At 39.6% G+C, this 22,889-nt stretch overlaps 1 protein-coding gene across 1 annotated transcript in view; it reads right to left on the bottom strand.

Annotated features, from left to right (window-relative positions):
* EFCAB3 (EF-hand calcium binding domain 3) overlaps positions 1-18,691 on the bottom strand; it is a 29,966-nt gene extending 11,275 nt beyond the window's left edge. The window contains exons 1-5 of the mRNA XM_061141238.1: positions 18,609-18,691; positions 12,046-12,122; positions 8,519-8,662; positions 6,816-6,887; positions 5,293-5,413 (exon numbers count right to left, since the gene is read on the bottom strand). Of these exons, the coding sequence (XP_060997221.1) occupies positions 5,293-5,413; positions 6,816-6,887; positions 8,519-8,662; positions 12,046-12,122; positions 18,609-18,682 (488 nt within the window). The 5' untranslated portion in view covers positions 18,683-18,691. The remainder of the gene's footprint in view (positions 1-5,292; positions 5,414-6,815; positions 6,888-8,518; positions 8,663-12,045; positions 12,123-18,608) is intronic.
* Positions 18,692-22,889: the final 4,198 nt, after the last annotated feature.

The raw sequence follows: 22,889 nt of genomic DNA, 5'->3' as shown, positions 1-22,889 counted from the left end.
TCTCATTGCAGAAAATCTGGAAGAGTTAGAAAAGTATAAAGAAAATGTTACCAGTAATCTTATTATCCACAGATGTCCAGAGTAAATCACTACTGTAATTCTTTACAATGTGTGTGTGTGTGTGCATGTGTATGTGGACGTGCAGTCATGTGTGTGAATGTATTTAGGAGATATGTTACTATCCATTTTAGGTTATAAATTCTTTATGTACCACAGGCTTCATATGATAAAGGACTCTAATTCACAGTATAAACATCCCCAAAGGTATGTTTGGAATATCAGTGACAGGTCAGATTCCTTCTTGCTGCTGGGACAGAGACTCCTCTTAGCAGCTGAGGTAGGGATCTGGTCGCTCACTCCTGAGTGGAAAAACATGTTTCTCACTGCTTTGCTGCAGTGGGGCCTTCAGTACCAAAGTGGAAGGTCTCACAGTGTCCTGAGTGGAGGAGTGTTCTAGAGAACAAGATACAGGACCTTTCTTCTCACTACTTCACAGGTTTCTTTCTACTACATCATCAGGAGGCTTCACTCCTCTCTGGGATGGTGATGGGGAACCTTTCTTTTCCTCTCAGGAAGAGGGAAAGAACTCGTTCTAAATATCAGAGCTGCAGCAGTGGTTGGGTAGGAGATGTGCTAATCGTGTTCTGATTGGAGTCTGGTTTATAATCAGATACTTCCTTCCCTAACCTTTTTTAAAAAATGTATTTTATATTGGAGTATAGTTGCTTAACAATGTTGTATTAGTTACAAGTGTACCACAGAGTGGTTCAGTTATCCGTATACATGTATCTATTCTTGTTCATATTATTTACCCATTTAGGATGTTACAGAGTATTGAGCAGGGTTCCCTGTAGGTCCTTGTTGGCTACTATTTTAAACTTTTTATTTTATAGTGGGGTATAGCCGATTAATAAACAATGTTGTGATAGTTTCAGGTGAACAATGAAGGCACTCACTCATACATATACACATTTTCATTCTCCTCCAAACTCCCCCCCCATCCAGGCTGCCACATAACATTGAACAGAGTTCTATGTGCTATACAGTAGGTCCTTGTTGGTTATCCATTTTAAATGTAGCAGTGTGTACATGTCCATCCCAAATTACCTAACTATTCCTTTCCCCTGTTCTTCCCCCCAGAAACCATAAGCTCATTCTCTAAGTTTGTGAGTCTGTTTCTGTTTTGTAAATAAGTTAATTTGTGTCATTTTAAAAAGATTCCACATATAAGTGATATCATATCATATTTGTCTTTCTCTGTCTGGCTTACTTAGTGTGATAATTTCCAAGTTTATCCATGTTGCTACAAACGGCATTATTTCATTCTTTTTAATGGCTGAGTAATATTCCATTGTATATATGTACCACATCTTCTTTATCCATTCATCTATCAGTGGACATTTTGGTTGCATCCAGGTATATAGTGCTGCAATGAATGTTAGATATATCCTTTCAAACCAGGTTTTTCTCTGATATATGCCCAGGAGTGGGATTTCTGGGTCATATGGTAGCTCTAGTTTTAGTTTCTTAAGGAATCTGAATATTGTTTTCCATAGTGGCTGTGACCAATTTATATTCCCACTAGCAGTTTAGTAGGGTTCTCTTTTCTCCACACCCTCTCCAGTATTTATTTTTTGTAGACTTTTTGATGACGGTCATTCTGACTGATATGAGGTAATATCTCATTGTAGTTTTGATTTGCATTTCTCTAATGATTAACAATGTTGAGCATCTTCTCATGTGCTTATTGGCCATCTGTATGCCTTCTTTGGAGAAATTTCTATTTAGGTCTTCTGCTCATTTTTTGATTGGGTTGATTTTTTAAAATTTTATTTATTTATTCTTGGTTGTGCTGGGTCTTCACTGTTGCACAAGCTTTTCTCTAGTTGAGGAAAGCAGGGGCTACTCTTGTTGTGGTACACAGGCTTCTTATGGTGGTGGCTTCTCTTGTTGCTGAGCGCAGGCTCTAGGACGAGTGGGCTTCAGTAACTGCAGCAGATGGGCTCAGTAGTTTCTGCTTCCGGGCTCCACAGCACAGGCTCAACAGCGGTGGCGCGTGGGCTTAGCTGCTCTGTGGCACGTGGGATCTTCCTGGACCAGGGATCAAACCTGTGTCTCCTGCATTGGCAGGTGGTTTCTTTACCACTGAGCCACCAGGGGAGTGCAGGGTTGCTTGTTTTTTTTGATGTTGAGCCACTTGTACTTCCTCTCCTCGTCTTGAATCCATCCATCCACAATGTTCTCACTTGTCTCTGAATATAGAATAATGCTTGCTTCTCTCAGTGTAATTTAATTCCTACCAGGTTCTTGAAGGCTCATCTTTCTTTTCTTTCAAAGGAATCCCTACAGTCTTGATGGCTCTGGTGTGGTCCTCAAACCTGTAGCAGCACCAGCAGCACTGGGAACTTCCTAGAAATATAAATTCTTGGGCCTCACAAAAACCGCCTGAATCAGAAACCCTGGAGTCCAGTGATGTGGTCTGACAATTGCTCTAGGTGATCTTGATGCAAGCCCAAGTTTGAAAACTGCTGTTCTAGTCTACACTTTCCCTTCCCTGAAACTCTAATCTTTATTTGATAATTATATACCAGGTTATGTTTACAACTGTTTCCTTTCTTCCCTCCTTCCCTTCTTTCTTTTTTTCCTGTTTCAATCTTTCTTCACTAACACAGATTTTCCTTAACTATCTCTTGATCTTTGGATGTCTATTCATACTTAAGAATGATGATAAATACTCTTTAAGGCCAACCGGAAGCTCTTTAGTGTGGTGGGTCTTATTGAGTAGGAAATTTACTGTCAGGTAACTGGTTGGAGCGTTGTTTCATTAAGGGTCTTTTAATTGTGGTTGTCTGGGTTTCTCTCTGTGGTTGTCTAGTCAATTTCTCTGAGAGGGGTCCTCTAATATTTTATCTGGTATAAAAGTCTAGCTGTTAATGAGATTTAGGGAAGGGGAAGGTGGCTGGTAGAGTCTCACCATTCAGTAAGTGGACTTTCATGTAACCCTGTTTTCACTGATACCCTCATCCTCAGTTATGTCTGACCTCCCTGAGCCCAAACAATCTTTCTGGTACAACCTCTTCAGAGAGTTAACTGCCAAGCAGTCACTTGGTTGTGTGGGATAAGAGAGAGGAATCTAAGGGTCAACCTGCTTCTCAATGCTGCTTTTAACTAGTATTCCTATTTTGGGCTCCCTACACTTCTGCTGCCTTTAGAGGTTCCCAGTGTCTCAGTTCCTGAGTGTTTCAATGTTCTGCAGTGAGAACTGGCTTGTGTCTTGACCTTCTCTACTGAAGCCATTCAAGTTTCAGCTTCTTCTGATCTCACTAGCCTGTAAACAGTCATTCATTTCCTGTCCAGCTTCCAGTTATGTGGATATCATTTTTCAGCTCTTCTTCCTGTTTTTATGCCCTCTAAAATGCTTTTACTATTATTTTAGTGCAATTTCAGAAGGGAGAAAAAGTTAAAACATGCACTTATTCTAGTATATTTAACGTGACTGCTATTTTTTTAAAATTTTTTATTTATTCATTTATTTTCTTTTTTTGCCATACATTGACATGAATAAGCCATGGATTTACATGTGTTCCCCATCCCGATCCCCCCTCCCACCTCCCTCTCCAACCCATCCCTCTGGGGGATGTTTTAACCCTCAAAAACTTGGCTTTCTTCCCATCATCCTTTTGGAACTGAAGTTTACTTATGATTTCTTAAACTACCAAAGCTAATTCCATCCATTCAGTCCTCATTTTACCTGGCCTCACTTTAGTATTTAATACTGGTGTAAAACCTATCCTGTTGTATTTCTCTGTGGCCTTGGTTTCTCGATTCCTTACTATCTTGATTCTCTTCTTTTTTTTTTCAATTTGGCTGTGCTGGGTCTTAGTTGCAGCATGTGGGATCTTCGTTGCCATGTATGTGAGGATTAAAATAGATAATATGTATATTCTATGCTTATATACATAGTTGAAAGTGAAAATGTTAGTCCCATAGTCATGTCCGACTCTTGTAACTCCACGAACTATAGCCTCCCAGGCTCTTCTGTGCATGGAATTCAGGCAAGAATACTGGAGTGGGTAGCCATTGCCTTCTCCAGGGGATTTTCCCAACACAGGTATCAAACCCAGGTCTTTTGCATTGCAGTAGACTCTTTACCTTCTGAGCCACCAGGGAAGCCCATATACATGACACATAATGATAATAGCTAACATTCACTGAGGTCTTATGTTTGCTAAGCACTGTACCTGCATTACCAGATGTCCTTACAATTGCCCTATAATTGTGTTATGGGTATTATTATTCTCATTCTACAGGTGAGGAAACTGAGGCTGAGAGGTTAAGAATGTGATACATTTGTGTACCAATATCAGGGATTTAACAAATGTATTTGACTTGGGATGAAGTGTAGAATGTTGTGCACCCTCTGTTCTACATCTGATCAAGATGTGGGACAGTATATAGAGATTACCTGTTGAGGAGCAGAGGATATTTTACATTGTTGGTGGTATTCTGTATTTTTAAATCTCTTTAAGTGGGATAGTAGAACGATTTGAAAGAATAATGCTTTTCAAAGTAGAATGCTTTAAAAAGACTGATAATGGCAACATTTAATTTTTGCAATACCATGATAGAACTATATTGAGGAAATGTATCTTCAGTGACATTTGCTGGAATAAACACATTTGGGTGTGAGAATGTTTCCTTATCCTATTCTAAGTCTAATTTTGGCTCCGCTCCAGTCCAAACACTACTTTAGGAGGTATGACATTGCTGTACTTTGTCGCAAAGGACTTTATCAGAGTTCCTGAGAGATCCAGTGTGAATGGGAGTATCTTATATTCAAACTCAGTTTCCAAGGTCACCCCAAATCATTCCAGAACAGTCTTATTCCTCTGCACTTTTTTAGCCTAGAGTAGGAGAAGCTGAACTTTTTTTTTGGTCATGTTGCTGGACTTGCAGGATCTCAGTTCCCTTATCAGGGATTGAACCTGGGTCACCACACTGAAAGCCTGGAATCTTAACCACCAGGCCACCAGGGAACTTCCGAAGCTGAACTTTCTGGGCTATCTTAGGCTCTCAGTGGGGTCCTAAGATGGTCTGAATCAGCCTCGCAGTTTCAGAACTAGGCAGCGCTGTGAGGTCTCATGTTGCGGCACATGAGCAGCTAGCTGCCTGTACACCTTCTCCTTGTTTTGGGGCAGATCTGTGGTGATGTTAGGATGTCAGGGAGAGGCAGCTGCCTTGCAGAATCCTCCTAAGTGTTACTGAGGTCATTTTTGTTCCTTTGCCACCTACCTTACTATTTCCGATATTGCCTTTTTGGGTAAGGCTGAAGTCTCTATAAGCTTTGATAGGATTTCAAACAACAGGATTCCTGGGTTGCCAACTAAATCTAAACAGGTCTCCTTTTCTGGAACTATGGAGAGAAAAAAAAATTCAAAATGCCTTCTGAAAAAAAATGATCATAAAAAGTGTTAAAGTGACAGTCATTTTACTGTATATACAATATTAAAACCAAGTTAAAAACTAAAGAATTATAAACAAACATTCAAAGTCTGTTCTGTTTGGCAGGAAGGTCATTTTGATTACTGAACAGACAAAATAATCATGGGATTTAAAATGAAATACTTTTAGTTCAGTGACTTCTAAGTAAATGTAGTAATACATTTAACATAAACATGAATTATGTGTTAAGGACTATTCTGTTCGTCTATGAAAAGGAACTGTTGATAAACATAACTCTGGTGTGCAGGCAAACCCTTGTTACTATAGCAATACTTGAAACAGTAACTTCTGTTTATACTAAGACAGTTCATAGCTTATGAAAGGATGTCTTTTTTAAAACTGTATACAGTATCTGGAATTTGGAATGTATTTATCGGGAAAACATGATATGAATAAGGTCAGATTTTCCAAGGCAGCTTGTTAAACTCATAAACAAACCATTAGAGAACTAATAGCAATAATTTGAGTATATCTCCAAGTTGTTTAAACCTTATGTGAGAACATGTTCTGGAACCTCCAGCAGACTCTCCTGCTCTCACACTGAGGGCAGAGGTTTATTGGGGTGATGAAGATTTTTTCAGGAATAGTGAATTATCTATACACAAATATGCATGAGAGAGACGGCATTTTTCTAAAAATATATGAAGTGAAAGTGTTGGTCGCTTAGCCCATGGACTGTAGCCCACCAGGCTCCTTTGTCCATGGAATGCTCCAGGCAAGAATACTGGAGTGGGTTGCCATTTCCTCCTCCAGGGGGTCTTCCCAACTCAGGGATCGAACCTAGGTCTCCTGCATTGCAGGCAGATTTTTTACTGCCCAAGCCACTGGGGAAGCCCCAAACATTTAGAGTGCTATATGTATACATTTTCCTTTTGTAAGAGTAATACCTCCCAAAGTAGCACATGCATTTGGTAAAGAATTAAAGTAATATAAAGTGTTGGTTGCTCAGTCGTGTCCATCTCTGCAAGTCCACGGACTATAGCCTTTCAGGCTCCTCTGTCCTTGGAATTCTCCAGGCAAGAATGCCAGAGTGGTATATAAATATAAAAGGTGACCAAAATTTTCTACACCACTGCCTGACTGTTCTCACTGAAGTCCAAAGAGCAGTGTCTCCTGCAGAAGGACTTGATGGATTTAAGTTAAAATTCTAAAACTGTATCAATTTCCTTAGCAAAATTTGTTTTAAGAGGAGCAGTACAAAAGTAAATCACATCCCAGACTACACCTTCCTGATTGGAGGTCTAAAGGAACAATATTTAATATGCAGTGAATTGCAACTACCCCCACTGCCATCTATTCAGCAACATACTTACCCACAGCCTTAAGGAAGCGGTTCTTATCTGTTAGCACCTTTAAAAAGTCTGAGAAGTTCACCTTCCCATCCTCTGCAACAGAGATCCAAGGATCAGAAGAAGGCTATATTCACCTTCCCATTTCACATCCACCTCTATATTTTATTATTAGGCTATCCCTGAATTGTACCCCTTTCCTCTAAAAGGATAACAAGTGCTACTGGAGTGTGTTTCAATGAAAGGATGAAAATTTGGGCAGAGTTAGTGGAAACAAGTGACACTTGAATTAAATGGTGACTGACTCCCATGAAGGGTGCTGCTGATTGACTGGGACACTGGCAGGTGAGTGGGGTGTGGTGGGAAAAGGTACTGTGCTGAATACTTATTCCATACAACATACTAGCTTGGGCTAATAATCACTAGTATTCAAAGAAAACACTACTTACATGCTTTAAAAAATATCAATAAAAGTGCTGTGGCATTTAAGATTCAACATAGGTGGCTCTAGTGATGGAAGGAAGATTTATACCATTATGATTCAAACAGAAACAAAGGGCTTGGATATCCTTGGTAATGCAGGCAGATATGGTAGAGGATTCTGGGAAGAAGAAAACTAGACCTAAATATCTTGACATAAGAGAAGTCACTTTAGGCCTAAGCCATTTTGTCATCTAAATATGGCCACAGTGCTTGTCCTTGTAGAAGAATATGCTATATTCTAGTGAAGTGAGTGAAAGTCACTCAGTCATGTCCGATTCTTTGCGACTCCATGGACCATTCAGTCCACGGAATTCTCCAGGCCAGAATACCAGAGTGGGTAGCCTTTCCATTCTCCAGGGGTTCTTCCCAACCCAGGGATCGAACCCAAGTCTCCTGCATTGCGGGCAATTCTTTACCAGCTGAGTTACATAGTTAATTATTTTAAAGGAATGAAGAATGTAAGAACAAACAGGTATTACCAGGAGATAATATATCAGTTGTAAAGACTCCCAGTTCAGTTTCTAAGGTAAAGATTAGCCTGAAGCACATTCTTGAGCTGTTTCCCAGGATCCAAACCCCCTTGAGCTCTGAACCACCAGACTACCTAGAGCCTCAGGATGGTAGATGCCGACCTTTGCTGACCATCATGACCCCCATCAACTCGAGCCTGGGCTCTATTTGACCTTTGCCCCAATTCTGTGCTGCATTCTCCTTTGCTCAAGCCCCTCAGTGAATAGGTATGCAACCTTAGCTTAAAACCTCTCCAGTATTGCAGTTGGGGAGAAATTGCTTTGGGAAATATCCTCAGTGTTCTCTTTACTTTTTGCAAGTAATGAATCCTCCCTTCTTCTGCTCTTAGGCTTGGTTGTGTCTTTTGGCTCAACACCCAGTAAGAGGCGAGTCCAGTTTTTGGGTAACAGTAACAGGTTATTTTTGAAATTGTCAATGTCTTTCTGTTATTTCAAGGTACTCTCCAAAATGTATATTATGACAGATAATCTGAATTTGATATTAAATACAACAGTCACTTTTGGTTTCCATACAGGCCTTTTCAAAAACTAGCCCATTTTGTAGCTTTAATTCAATTTCATAACTTGTACACATACCTCACTGATAACTTTAAAGAGAAATACATATATGTACTTTTGGCAAATAAATGAGGCTTACTTCTCATGTTTATATAGTCTGAGAAAAAAATGTATTTATAAAAATCTTTATAAAAAATGGCAAGTCAAAGTACTCACGATCAATATCAGCACATCTTAATTCATTATAGACATCGTGCTTCATTAGATTCATTCCCAACTTAGCTAAAGTGCACATCATTCCATGTAAATCAATACAGCCAGTTTTATCCTTGTTAAAGAAATTGTAGGCATCTTGGAAAGCTGGGGAAATAGAATTAAGTTAGGACAGTTATTTAAGAATAAACACATATTCTGATGGAATTGGGACAGACAATACTGTTGGAGGTCATGTTCTGAAAACGCATTTACAGAAATCTGTGTACTTAATGGGCATTTCTTATAAAGGACAGTGTCCTTCCATGAGATTTGAACTAGATTAAACTACTTGGTGGAAAAGCAAAATGTAGGCAAAAATGGCTTTTGAAAAATGTTCACACCCTAATTCCTGGAACCAGTGAATGTATTACTTTACATGACAGAAGGGATTTTGCAGATGTAATTAAGGTAGATTTCCTAGATTATCTGAATGGATCCCTTATGAAGCAAGAGAGATGTGGCAGAAGTGAGAGATTCAAAGCAGCTGGATTTGACAGGTTGTTGCTGGTTTGAAGATAGAGAGGGAAGGTGATGTGGAATTCAGGTAGACTTAAGGGACTGAGAGAGACTCCTGGGTATCAGTCAGCAAGGAAGTTGGGCCCTGAGCCCTATGACTGCAAGGAACTGCATTCTGCCAAAAACCTGAACAAGCCACTACGTGGATGCTCCTCCAGAGCCTCCAGATAAAAGGCCGGGCTGGCCAACACCTTCATTTTGGCCTTGTAAGACCCCAGCAAAGAGGAACCAGGAGAGCCCATCTGACTTCTGACTTACATAGAACTGTGAGGTCTGAATGTTCTGTACAGACTCAGTTTTTTCAAAGAAATACTCAAGGCATTAACTGGAGTCAAAATTAGGTATACATTTTCTAAAATTAGTAAAGTGTTAGTTGTTCAGTCCTGTTCGACTCTTTGAACCCCCAGGGACTATAGCCCACCAGGCTCCTCTGTCCATGGAATTCTCCAGGCAAGAATACTGGAGATCACCAGCCCAGGTTGGATGCATGAGACAAGTGCTCAGGGCTGGTGCACTGGGAAGACCCAGAGGGATCGGATGGGGAGGGAGGCGGGAGGGGGGATCGGGATGGGGAATACATGAAAATCCATGGCTGATTCATGTCAATGTATGGCAAAAACCACTATAATATTGCAAAGTATTAGCCTCCAACTAATAAAAATAAATGAAAAATAAAATAAAATAAGTTGGAAAAAAAAAAAAAAGAATACTGGAGGGGGTTGCCACTGCCCTCTTCAGGGGATCTTCCCAACCTAGGGATCGAACTCAGGTCTCCAGCCTTGCTGGCTGACTTTATACCATCTGAACCACCAGGAAAGCCCCAAATTAGTAAATGAAGGGGTCAATCCAGAACAAGGTAGTCTCTAAGAGGCACCAGAATAAAAGATTTCATATCGCATTCGAGTTTTAGTGCCTCTATGTACAAGAGTGATTAATTCTATAGAAATTACTGCTCTATAGTTATGTGAAAAATTAACCTCTTTTTCCCTTGATATAAGGCAGGCTTCTCAGGGGCTGGAACTATCTCTGACCTGTTTCTTTTTTTTCTCCCAGTATTTCTGGCATGTAGTAGGCATTCATGAAGCTTAATCAGCAAATACTTACTACATGCCTTCTATGTGCCAGGTGCTGCTCTAAGTGCCTAGGATACGTTAGTGCACTAAACAAAGATTCTGCCTTTATACAAATGTAATAAATAGGTAAGTTAGAGAGCATGTTAGAAGGTGGTAAGTGCTATGGAAAAGAAAAAGTAACACAGGGTCGGGGGTTTGGGATTTCTAGGGATTGAAGGATAGGTTGCTTGTATTAAAAGGTAAGATTTGAGCAAAGACTTGAAAGGTGAGAAAGTGGGTATCTGGAGGAAGGGAAGAGAGGGCTAGGCAGAGGGAAGAGCTGGAGCAAAGATCCTAGGGGAATGGGCCCAGCACATTCCAGGAATAGCAAGGATGCTAGCGTGGCTGGAGCAGAGTGAGCTAGAGGAAAGGAGTAGGAGAGGTCAGAGAGGTGATGTTATGTGGGGTTAGGTTTCAAAATTTATTTTTGATTTTATTTCAGATTGGTTTTAGATGTAGTTGCAAAGAGAGCACAGAGAGTTCCTGTAGATTCCTGTATCATTAACATCTAACATTACTATAGTACATTTGTCACATCACGAAGCCAACATTGGTGTAGTACTAGTAACTAAACTGCATACGTTATTTGGATTTTACTGGTTCTTCCCTCCACTCTTTTCCTGTTCCAGGATCCTGTCCACATTACATTATTACATTTAGTTGTCATGTTTTTTTTTGGCCTCTTCTCTCTAACAGTTTATCAGTCTTTCTTTCTTTCTTTTTTTTTTTGCTGACACTCTTGCCAGTTTTGAGGAGTGTTATTCAGGTGTTTTGTGGAAGTTCTTCAATTTGGGTTTTTCTGCTGTTTTTCTCATGGTTAGCCTGAGATTATGGGTTTGGGGAAGGAAAACCACAGAAGTGAAGTGGTGTTCTCATCATTATGTCAAGGCTATCAACATGACTTATCACTGATGAGGTAAAGTTTGTCAGATTTTTCCAGTGTAAATTACTTTCCCTTCTTTTTCATATTCTACTCTTTGGAAGGAATGGAAGGAAGTCACTAAGGGTAGTCCAGGTTAAAGGGATAGAGGGCCCAGGGGAATAGGGAATTAAGCTCCACCTCCTGGAAGAGGTAGTATCTATTAATACATTATTTGGATTTCTTTTGTAAGAGAGATTGGTATCTTCTTGATTTAAAAAAACTCAATCATTTATTTTGTCATTAGGGACATCAATTTTTCTTTATGCTTTGAGTTATAATCCAATAGTATTCATTTTTATTATTCAAATTGTTCCAGCTCTGGCTGCTGTGAGCTCTTTAAGGTTGGCTTCTGTATCCCTTTGACATGCTCCTGTTCTTTTGTATTTTGAGCATCTCCTAACTTTCTGGCACTGCAAGCTATTCCATGTTCATCTTGTATATTCTCCATCCAAGCCCTCGAATCAGCCATTTGTCCAAGGAACTCTGGTTCTTTGACAGAAGACTGACACTGGAAATCTAGATCTGGGTGCTAGGTATGCTTGTGGCTACGAGGGTGTCAGTGCTTCTGCCTTCTCAGCAAACAGAGCTAGTAAGTATATGCACATATACTAATCCATGTACATACACATATCTCTATTTCTTGATATATCCATCTGCATCCATATGAAGCTAAACATGAGTTTAAACATGAGTTCCACTGTTTCACTTTAGCCTTCTCCCCTTGTTTATCTGAAACCTCTCACTCCAACAGAGAGAAACCTGGATCCCACAATCTACCATTCAGTTACTTACATATTCAACCTATGTATACATGTACAATAGTTTTAGAATTGTTCATCTATACCCCTATGAAACAACTTGTTTCACAGTTGTTTATACTAATTAGATGTTTATACTAATTAGTTGATTCATATTAATTAGAGCATGGTTCTCATTACCTCGCATTTGTGAAGGGCTCAACTTCCTTTCTTTGTGCTGTAATTGACATGGCAGAAGTCCTGGTAAATCTTTATCCCTGAGAAAAGAGATGTGTATTGAAACCAGCAAATATTAGTTTCATTCATCAGTTTTTGCTGACTGGAGTGTCTGTAAGTATCAAAATATACCAAGTCACACTACCTAAGGGACCTGTTACTGTCAATTGCCAATAGCTACAGGATGGGCAGTGATATTGGCCATGGAGGTCCTCTTCTGTCCTAGACTTGCCCATCACCCTAACCCCTTAAAATTTTTGATTTCTTCCATTTTACAAGAGGAAACTGAGGCTCAGAGGGATTAAATAACTTGTCCTGAGTCAGAAAGATAATAAATGGAAGCCCTGGGATTAAAATCCAGGTTTATTTGACTCCAGTGCTGAAGAACATAAGCCTTACATGATTCCTATTGTTAGAAATAGAAGTTGTTTCAAATTTTTAATGTTTAAATAATCTTATTATGATGAATATACTTATAGCAAAACTTTTGCCTTCATGTTTATTTTACAACTTTGCCAAACTGTATTTTTACCAGCACATGGGGAGATAGCAGTAGGTTGATTTCTGCCAATCTCCCACCTCCCCCTGCTGCTCAGTGTCTCATGCCAACTGGATCTATCTATTAACATCTCTCATCAAGAGAGAACAGTTCTGGAAGGTTTGGAACTCTGGATGACCTGTTGTTTCCTCAGAAAATAAGATCTGAAAAAAAGGAGTAGATTAATACTTTGGGGATATTTTATAAATATCTGCAGTGATGTATTATTATTTTAGGAACATAAAAATGTATTATGCAAAATTGGATTACTAATATTATGGTCATTTAATAATAAATTTATAATAAACACACTTTTTTTTTTTTTGTCAATTTGGTTTATTGCTACATCGTCAATGTTTAAAAGAATCCCTGGTATACAAAGGGTACTTAATATTTGCTGAACAAATAAACAAAATCAATCCTCAAAGGATACACTGCACCCCCAGGCTGCCCTCCGACAGAGTGTTCTTACTGATCATTCAGTGGGAACTCCTGGAGGACTATTCTAGGCTAGCCTCTAAGGGGAGCATTGCCCTATTTTAATGTGCAGGAGGTATGTATCTGTTGTGAATTCTTCTCTGGTGTTTGAAAAGATATAATAAACACACTTTTATGGATATGTTTTATTTAAAATACATCTGGTTTTAAAATTTTTTTTGTATTTTTTAAAAATATATTTTTAATTGGAGGATAATTGCTTTACAACATTATGTTAGTCTCTGCTGAACAACTATGTGAATCTACCATAAGTATACATATATCCCCTCCCAACATTTAGTTTTGATACTAGTAGAATTAAAGGTTTTAAGAAATATGTAATCTCTTCGTTTTTGTGCTTTTACAATAATAAATTTAAAAAGTAAAACTAGAAGAAATATAAACATGGAAGTTAGATTAAAAAATGATGGTTTATGAATTTAGTATCCTATACAGTATCTAGCATATTCATCAGATCATTTTTAAAGAGGGACCTGGGAAAAAAGAAGTTGATAAGGTCTCAAAATGCACCAATCTCAAACATTTTTGACATGGAATTTGATCTAATTAGTATTATTTTCTCAGCTTTTGCTAACATTGATTTCTTCTGGTGTTTGCTTTTTATTACTGACTTGGTACCTTTACTCAGGTTATTTTATATTCATTGTTTATAATTCTAAATATAAATAGATTATTTTCACATGATATAAATGATGCAGTAGATGGAGAAATATGAAGATCTCAAGAAGCAAGAGGAAAGTAGAAGGCCAGGCAATGCAAGTCTTATTATGCTCCATCACTCAGTTGTGTCTGACTCTTTGTGACCCCATGGATTGGGGGCCACCAGGCTCCTCTGTCCTTGAAATTTTCCATGCAAGAACACTGGAGTAGTTTGTCAGGCCCTCCTTAAGGGAATCATCTCATGTCTTTATTTAATTCAGTTCAGTTCAGTTTCTCAGTCATGTCGAACTCTTAGCAACCCCATGAACCGCAGCACGCCAGGCCTCCCTGTCCATCACCAACTCCTGGGGTTTACCCAAACTCATGTCCATTGAGTCAGTGATGCCATCCAACCATCTCATCCTCTGTTGTCCCCTTCTCCTTCTGCCTTCAATCATTCCCAACATCAGGGTCTTTTCAAATGAGTCAGCTCTTCGCATCAGTGGCCAAAATATTGGAGTTTCAGCTTCAACATCAATCCTTACAATGAACATCCAGGACTGATCTCCTTTAGGATGGACTGGTTGGATCTCCTTGCAGTCCAAGGGACTCTCAAGAGTCTTCTCCAACACCACAGTTGGAAAGCATCAATTCTTCAGCACTCAGCTTTCTTTATAGTCCAACTCTCACATCCATACATGACCACTGGAAAAACCATAGCCTTGACTAGATGGACCTTTGTTGATAAAGTAATGTCTCTGCTTTTTAATATGCTATCTAGGTTGGTCATAACTTTCCTTCCAAGGAGTAAGCATCTTTTAATTTCATGGCTTCAGTCACCATCTGCAGTGATTTTGGAGCCCCAAAAAATAAAGTCAGCCACTGTTTCCACTGTTTCCCCCTCTGTTTGCCATGAAGTGATGGGACCAGATGCCATGATCTTAGTTTTCTGAATGTTGAGCTTTAAGCCAACTTTTTCACTCTCCTCTTTTACCTTCAGCAAGAGGCTCTTTAGTTCTTCTTCACTTTCTGCTATAAGGGTGGTGTCATCTGCATATCTGAGGTTATTGATATTTCTCCCAGCAATCTTGATTCCAGCTTGTGCTTCTTCCAGCCCAGTGTTTCTCATGATGTACTCTGCATATAAGTGAAATAAGCAGGGTGACAATATACCACCTTGATGTACTCCTTTTCCTATTTGGAACCAGTCTGTTGTTCCATGTCCAGTTCTAACTGTTGCTTCCTGACCTGCATATAGGTTTCTCAAGCGGCAGGTCGGGTGGTCTCGTATTCCCATCTCTTTCAGAATATTCCACAGTTTATTGTGATCCACACAGTCAAGAGGGCTTCCCTCATAGCTCAGTTGGTAAATCATCTGCCTGCAATATAGGAGACCCGGGTTCGATTCCTGGATCATGAAGATCCTCTGGAGAAGGAAATGGCAACCCACTCCAGTATTCTTGCCTGAAGAATCCCATGGACAGAGGAGCCTGGCAGGCTACAGTCCATGGGACCCCAAGAGTTGGACACAACTTAGCAACTAAACCACCACCACCAGATTTTGGGCTTCCCTGGTGGCTCAGAGGTTAAAGCGTCTGCCTCCAATGCGGGAGACCCAGGGTCGGGAAGATCCCCTGAAGAAGGAAATGGCAACCCACTCCAGTATTCTTACCTGGAGAATCCCATGGATGGAGGAGCCTGGTAGGCTACAATCCATGGGGTTACAAAGAGTCGGACATTACTGAGCGACTTCACTTCACTTCACACAGTCAAAGGCTTTGGCATAGTTGATAAAGCAGAAATAGATGTTTTTCTGCAACTATCTTGCTTTTTTGATGACCCAGCGGATGTTGGCAATTTGATCTCTGGTTCCTCTGCCTTTTCTAAAACAAGCTTGAACATTTGGAAGTTCACAGTTCACGTATTGCTGAAGCCTGGTTTGGAGCATTTTGAGCATTACTTTTACTAGTGTGTGAGATGAGTGCAATTGTGCAGTAGTTTCAGCATTCTTTGGGATTGCCTTTCTTAGGGATTGGAATGAAAATGACCTTTTCCAGTCCTGTGGCCACTGCTGAGTTTTCCAAATTTGCTGGCATATTGAGTGCAGCACTTTCATAGCATCATCTTTCAGGATTTGAAAGAGCTCTACTGGAATTCCATCACCTCCACTAGCTTTGTTTGTAGTGATACTTCGTAAGGCCCACTTGACTTCACATTCCAGGATGTCTGGCTCTAGGTGAGTGATCACACCATCGTGATTATCTGGGTCATGAAGATCTTTTTTGTACAGTTCTTCTGTGTATTCTTGCCACCTCTTCTGAATATCTCCTGCTTCTGTTAGGTCCATACCATTTCTGTCCTTTATCGATCCCATCTTTCATGAAATGTTCCCTTGGTATCTCTAATTTTCTTGATGAGATCTCTAGTCCTTCCTATTCTGTTGTTTTCCTCTATTTCTTTGCATTGATCACTGAGGAAGGCTTTCTTATATCTCCTTGCTATTCTTTGGAACTCTGCATTCAAATGGGAATATCTTTCCTTTTCTCCTTTGCTTTTTACTTCTCTTCTTTTCACAGCTATTTGTAAGTCCTCCTCAGACAGCCATTTTGATTTTTTGCATTTTTTTTTTCCCTTGGGCATGGTCTTGATTCCTGTCTCCTGTACAATGTCATGAACCTCTGTCCATAGTTCATCAGGCACTCTGTCTATCAGATCTAGTCCCTTAAATCTATTTCTCACTTCCACTGTATAGTCATAAGGGATTTGATTTAGGTCATACCTGAATGGTCTAGTGGTTTTCCCTACTTTCTTCAATTTCAGTCTGAATTTGGCAATAAGTTCATGATCTGAGTCAACTCCCGGTCTTGTTTTTGCTGACTGTATAGAGCTTCTCTTTGGCTGCAAAGAATATAATCAATCTGATTTCGGTGTTGACCATCTGGTGATGTCCATGTGTAGAGTCTTCTCTTGTGCAATTGGGAGAGGGTGTTTGCTATGACCATTGCGTTCTCTTTGCAAAACTGTATTAGCCTTTGCCCTGCTTCATTCTGTACTCCAAGGCCAAATGATGTATAGACCATTATATCTACTACTGTGGGCAGGAATCCCTTAGAAGAAATGGAGTACCCATCAGAGTCAACAAGAGTCCGAAATGCAGTACTTGGATGCAATCTCAAAAACGACAGAATGATCTCTGTTCATTTCCAAGGCAAACCATTCATTATCATGGTAATCCAAGTCTATGCCCCGACCAGTAACACTGAAGAAGCTGAAGTTGAATAGTACTATGAAGTCTTTATTAGTTACATTAAAAAAAAAAAACATACTCGTGGCAGAATTCCAAACCTTATCTTGGATCAAAGATGAGAAATGGGTTTTTTTTTTACTCAAAAAATTATTTTATTTTACAGTGTTTCATAGGTTCAAAAAACTTTAGATTTGGAATGAACCCAGTATAGCTTCTCATCTCATGTAGGAATTCCCTCTACATGTGATATTATCTGATCTTTGCTTGACTACTTTCAGTGACAAGGAAGTCACCACTTCAAAAGGCAGTTTGTAATGAAGGGTAAAGGAACAATGAGATCGAGGAATCTGGCTGCTCTAAGGTCCTGGTGGTTCCTGGCTTCCCTGGTGGTTCAGATGGTAAAGAACCTGACTGCCAGTGCAGGAGATTCAAGAGACTCGGGTTCAATCCCTGGGTTGGGAAGATAACCTGGAGAAGGAAATGGCAACCTACTCCAGTATTCTTGCCTGGAAAATTCCATGGACAGCCAGACTACAGTTCATGGAGTCACAAAGAGTTGTTCGCAAATGAGCGTGTGTGTGTATGTGCATGTGTGCATGCATACACACACACAAGGTTGTCTTACCCGTGTCCCAATAAAGAAAGTTAGTAATACATTCCTGTAGCAAAGGCATGGTTAAGGACATTAGGAGAAATACTCTAAAAGTGACAAGGAAAATGGATAACTGTGAGAGAGGAGAGAGGCTTCTCGACTTATGATCTGATAAAATTTGCACCAGGCTTTTACTTTCAGTCATTCCACTGTTTATTGGAATTTGTAGTTATCAGATTGAGAAAAAACTATTGTTAATGTCACAGGCAAACTTCCCTTCCCAATTTTATTTTTAAAATTTCACTTTATTTTTTATATTTTGAACCACTTGGCATTTTAGATCTTAGTTCCCTGATCAGAGATTGAACCCCCTTGGAGTCTTAACCAGTGGACCATCAGGGAAGTCCCCATCCCAACTTTAGCCCAAGGTTAGTCAGAGTTAATTTACCAGATTCCATTTTACTGGCCATTTTTGAGCTACATACTCTTTTTCTGTATTCAGACGCTTAGGAGTTTATTATCCTCTAAATTCATTCTCCTTTAAACTGATACTTAATATGTCTTAATGTATAACTGACAACCTCTAGCCCTCTGGAGTATTCTGTCCCGGCACACAAAAATAGCCTCTTGTTTGGGAGAACTCTCTTGTTTCTCTTTTTTTTTTGCTGAATCACACAACTTGTGGGATCTCAGTTCGCTGACCAGAGATCAAACCGGGGCCCTCAGCAGTGACAGCACTGAGTCCTAACCACTGTACCACTAAGGGATTCTCCCTCTTTCCTTCTCTAGTCAAAAGGATATATATATACACATATATGTATGTATATATATTTCTTTTCATAAAAAATATTTATCTTCAATTCAGATGTTTTGTTTTATAATTAACTTTATCACAGAATGGATCCCTGAGGAGGTTTCTCGCTTGTTTCATGATAGCCTTTATGTATCTAATATATTCACCACCTTAATAATTCTTTATCTTAATATATAGATCATCTTAATTCATAACTTACCTCCTACTTTGCAAGCTGGGTACTTTTGTTAAAGGATTCAGTTTAAATTTTGCTTTAGTTTCAGAAACTGCCATGTGGCCAGTAACTCTGTCTGGAATTCAGAAGATACCATTAAGGATCAAATCACAGATTAATTTCTTTATATACTTTTACAACTTTCCCAGCTCAGGACCTGGAGTTTGAAGTCCTGGGCCCCAAAGAATGATAATATGTGCAAATGCAAGTTAGAGATATGTGCATGTTGGGAGTTGGAAGGCCATGTGGACAGGCCCCTTTAGTATTCCAAAATCTCTAAGCAAAATTTCTTGCTATTGCTCTTCCTTCATAGTGAAGTGAAGGTCGTTCAGTCGTGTCCGACTCTTTGTGACCCCATGGACTATACAGTCCATGGAATTCTCCAGGCCAGAATACTGGAGTGGGTAGCCGTTCCCTTCTCCAGGGGATCTTCCCAACCCAGGGATTGAACCCAGGTCTTCCACATTGCAGATGGATTCTTTACCAGCTGAGCCACAAGGGAAGCCCAAGAATACTGGAGTGGGTAGCCTATCCCTTCTCCAGCGGATCTTCCTGACCCAGGAATCAAACCGGGGTCTCCTGCATTGCAGATGGATTCTTTACCATCTGCGCTATTAGGGAAGCCCCCTGAAAATATTAGTATTATTCTGATCCTATATAAAAATGAGTGGTAAAGCATCCTGGAAATATTTAGAAAAAATTACTTAAAGACAGATTTCATTCTTCATCTCAAGATGTTATAGCATTTGCAATTTGTTCATTGTTTGTGTCTTGGATAGCTACCTGATAGTAAGTAGCTTTTCCCAGAGGTTCCTCTGGTCCAGCCCTGCCCAATCAGTTCTTATGAACCCATTGGTCTTTATTGAAAGTAAGAATAGGTGTGGGATATAATACTGTTTTGCTACCCTAGACCCTCCTGAATGGACTCTCAACCACTATGGCCTTCCTAGTCCTTCCTTTCTTCTTCTGCATAGCTTAAAAATCAGGACCTGTGGACCAGAAGCTGGGCTGGTAGGGTTTCCCCCTTTTATTATTGATCTTTTTCTCTTTTTAATATAGAGTCCTGACTTAGCAATAGTAGACTATCATATATTATTAAACCATGAAGAAAAAGTCTCTAATGTTTGGTTAGAGTTCAATTTTCCGAAGTTTTTATCTCATTATCTGGAAAACTGTTGTTTCTAAATAACTCAACTACATGTGCTGAAAAATCTAGAAACCTACCACAGAGCTGGGAACTCTGGAGAGGCTTGACAATTTAGGCAGTTGAAAGGTGCTGTCAAATCATCCTCATGGCTCAAAATAACCATTACTTTAAAAAACTACCTTCAATCTCTCACTGAGATGATAGACTTTAAAAAAAAGGACTCCTCATAGATTCCTATAAAATCTGGATATTTACCTACTTCTAAGTGGTGCTACTTATAACTTCTGGGCTTCAATCAGATCAAGAATCCAATAAAGGGTTTGTTCCATCACACAACTGTGACCTCATTCACTTCTCAGGCTCAGGCTCAGGTGAGAATGACCCACAAGCTCCTTTCAGCTTTAGAGTAACTGTGATTTCAATTCAATGTGGTTCATTCAGCACCCATAGGGTATGTGTGGATATGTAACAGAGTCAGAATATTTTGACACTGGTGGAATTTCAGGGAAAGGGGAGTTGTTGTTGTTGTTGTTTTTAATTCTGTATTAACATATTTTCACACTAAACACTGGTGAATTGAAAGTTGTTCAAGTAAAAAATTTTAACCAATTGCTTTGGTTGAATTCTGATTAAGAACCATTTCATTAATTGTTTATATCCAGAAAGAAGGACAAAATCAAACTCTCATAGATTTGTAGTCTATGGTATTATTGAAAAGAGTGATTTTAAAAGAGCAATTAAAGAAAGTAGTATAATTGTTTTAACTTTAGTATTCAAGATCCGACAGGTCTTGCCATTTAAATCATCTAAGCAGAGAAGTTGGAAGTTTCCCTAGTTTTCACAATGGCTAAGCACAGATACCTCTGGCAAAGGCTTAGCTTGAGCCCCTCAAGTTGTTTCAGGCTTCACTTGTTGGCTGCAATTCTAGAGATTTTCTTTTCCTGCTCTGGGGGAGTCATTTATTATGTGCATAATTTGACTTTTCCCTAGACTTTTCAAGCTTGGTACATTGCCTTTCATTCTGGCTAGGCATACAGAGGGAAAGAAAGACAAGGTTCAATTTATAAATTAAACAAATATTTAACTAGGGCCTACTATATTAGGGGCTACAAAGATTTAAAATGAAGATAATGACCACCATCATACTTTCTGTTTCTATGAATTTGACTACTCTAGAAATCTCATAAGTGGAATCATATAGTATTTGTGACTGGCTTATTTCGCTTAGCATAATATCCTCAAGGTACATCTGTGTTGTACAATGTATCAGAACTTCCTTCCTTTTAAGGATGAATAATATTTCATTATGGGGCTTCCCAGGCAGTGCTAGTGGAAAAGAAATTACCTCCAGTGCAGGAGACGTAAGAGACTCAGATTTGAACCTTTGGTTGGGAAGATCCCCTGGAGGAGGACATGGCAACCCACTCCAGTATTCCTGCCTGGAGAATCTCATGGACAGAGGAGCCTGGCGGGCTACAGTCCATAGGGTTGCAAAGAGTTGGACATGACTGAAGAGACTTAGCATGCACGCATACTTCCATTATATATATCACACTTTTATTTATTTATCTGTTGATGGACATTTGGGTTGCTTCCATCTTTCAGTTGTCATAAAAAATGTTGCTGTGACACTCTGGTGTTCACATCTCTCTTCAAGACCCTGCTTTCATCACTATAACACTCTTACCACCCCAACCTCTACTTCCTGCTCTGGATTACTTCAAAGACCTCCTAACTGGTCTCCCTGCTTCTGCTCTTGCTGCATCCACCCCTGCCAAGTTTGTTCTACACACAGGAACCAGGGCAATCTTTTAAAAACTAAGTCAGATCATGTGATGTCTCTGTTCAAGTCCTCAGTTTCCTGTGTTACTCAGGGTATTAACAAAAATGGAACCTTGACAATAGCCTTCAGGGCTACTGCCCACACCTGTATCACCCCTTTCCCCCAACAAGGGACATCTCACTGCACAATCCTGGAACCGTACAGTGCATAGCCTATGTGGCTGAATGTGGTGGTCCCATTCCCTTCAAGACCTCATCTCCTCCTACATTGCCCTTGCTCACCCTGTTCCAGCCACAGTGGCCTCTTTGCTCTTTCTCAGGGATTCCGAGCATGCTGTTGCATGAGCATTTTTGCATTTGCTCTTCCTTCTGCATGGAATGCTCTTGCTCCAGATTTCTGCCCCCCAATCTCCTTAGCTTTTTGCTTAAGTGCTCTTTATCAGTGAGGTCTTTCTTGATTACCTCCCTCCTTTTACAGTATCTTGTATACTCATTTTCTTTGCTTTATTTTCTCTGTAATCTCGGTCATACTATTATTTGTTTACTGTGTATATCTCTTCACTAGAAAGTAAGATCCACAAGAGCAGTGAGCTTTGTCGCAAGCACCTGGACTAATACTTGGCACATGCTAGACTCTTACTGATGTTACATGAATGAATACACACATCTCTTCATCGCTTTAGCAGACACCTGCTAACTGCAGGTACAGAGAATAAAAAGACTTATAAAATAGGATGTCTGGGTAGGGGATTAACAGGTACAAACTACTATGTATAAAATAAATAAGGATACATTGTACAATACAGGGAATATAGCCAATACTTTATAATAACTCTAAATGGAGTATAATCTATAAAATTTTCATTCACTGTGTTGTGCACTTGAAACTAATATAATATTGTAAACCACCCATACCTCAAAAAACAAAAAAAGAGATGGCATGCCTATCCTAAAGTAGCTGACAGGGAAGCGGGACAGTTTCATCCAAATTCAGGTTTCTATAATCTGTGAGTGAATAGTGGTGACAGTAATCATTGAAATTAGTAGGGCGGAATACATAAGGAACTAAACCATTCTGGGGAGTAGACGTGTATTATAATTTAGTTTACATCAATAGGCATCTATTTAGAACCAAATGGAATGAAGGGCTGATTTCGCTTAATTTACTGGTGGGTGTATCTTCCATAGTTTAAAACTGGAGGACTGGTATGATATTTATCTGTACGGTTGATGGTCCCAGGACACAAGCTGGACTCCACAGCTTGAGGCACAGTATAGATGGAAGGTGCTTTGGAGTTAGGACTTATGTTTGGGGCCAGCCTATTGTTTTCTACTTA

This window comes from Dama dama, chromosome 5 (assembly GCF_033118175.1).
Source record: "Dama dama isolate Ldn47 chromosome 5, ASM3311817v1, whole genome shotgun sequence".
Classification (NCBI taxonomy): domain Eukaryota; kingdom Metazoa; phylum Chordata; class Mammalia; order Artiodactyla; family Cervidae; genus Dama; species Dama dama.
Note: the sequence above shows the minus strand (reverse complement) of the source record. Positions and strands in the feature narration are given on the sequence as shown.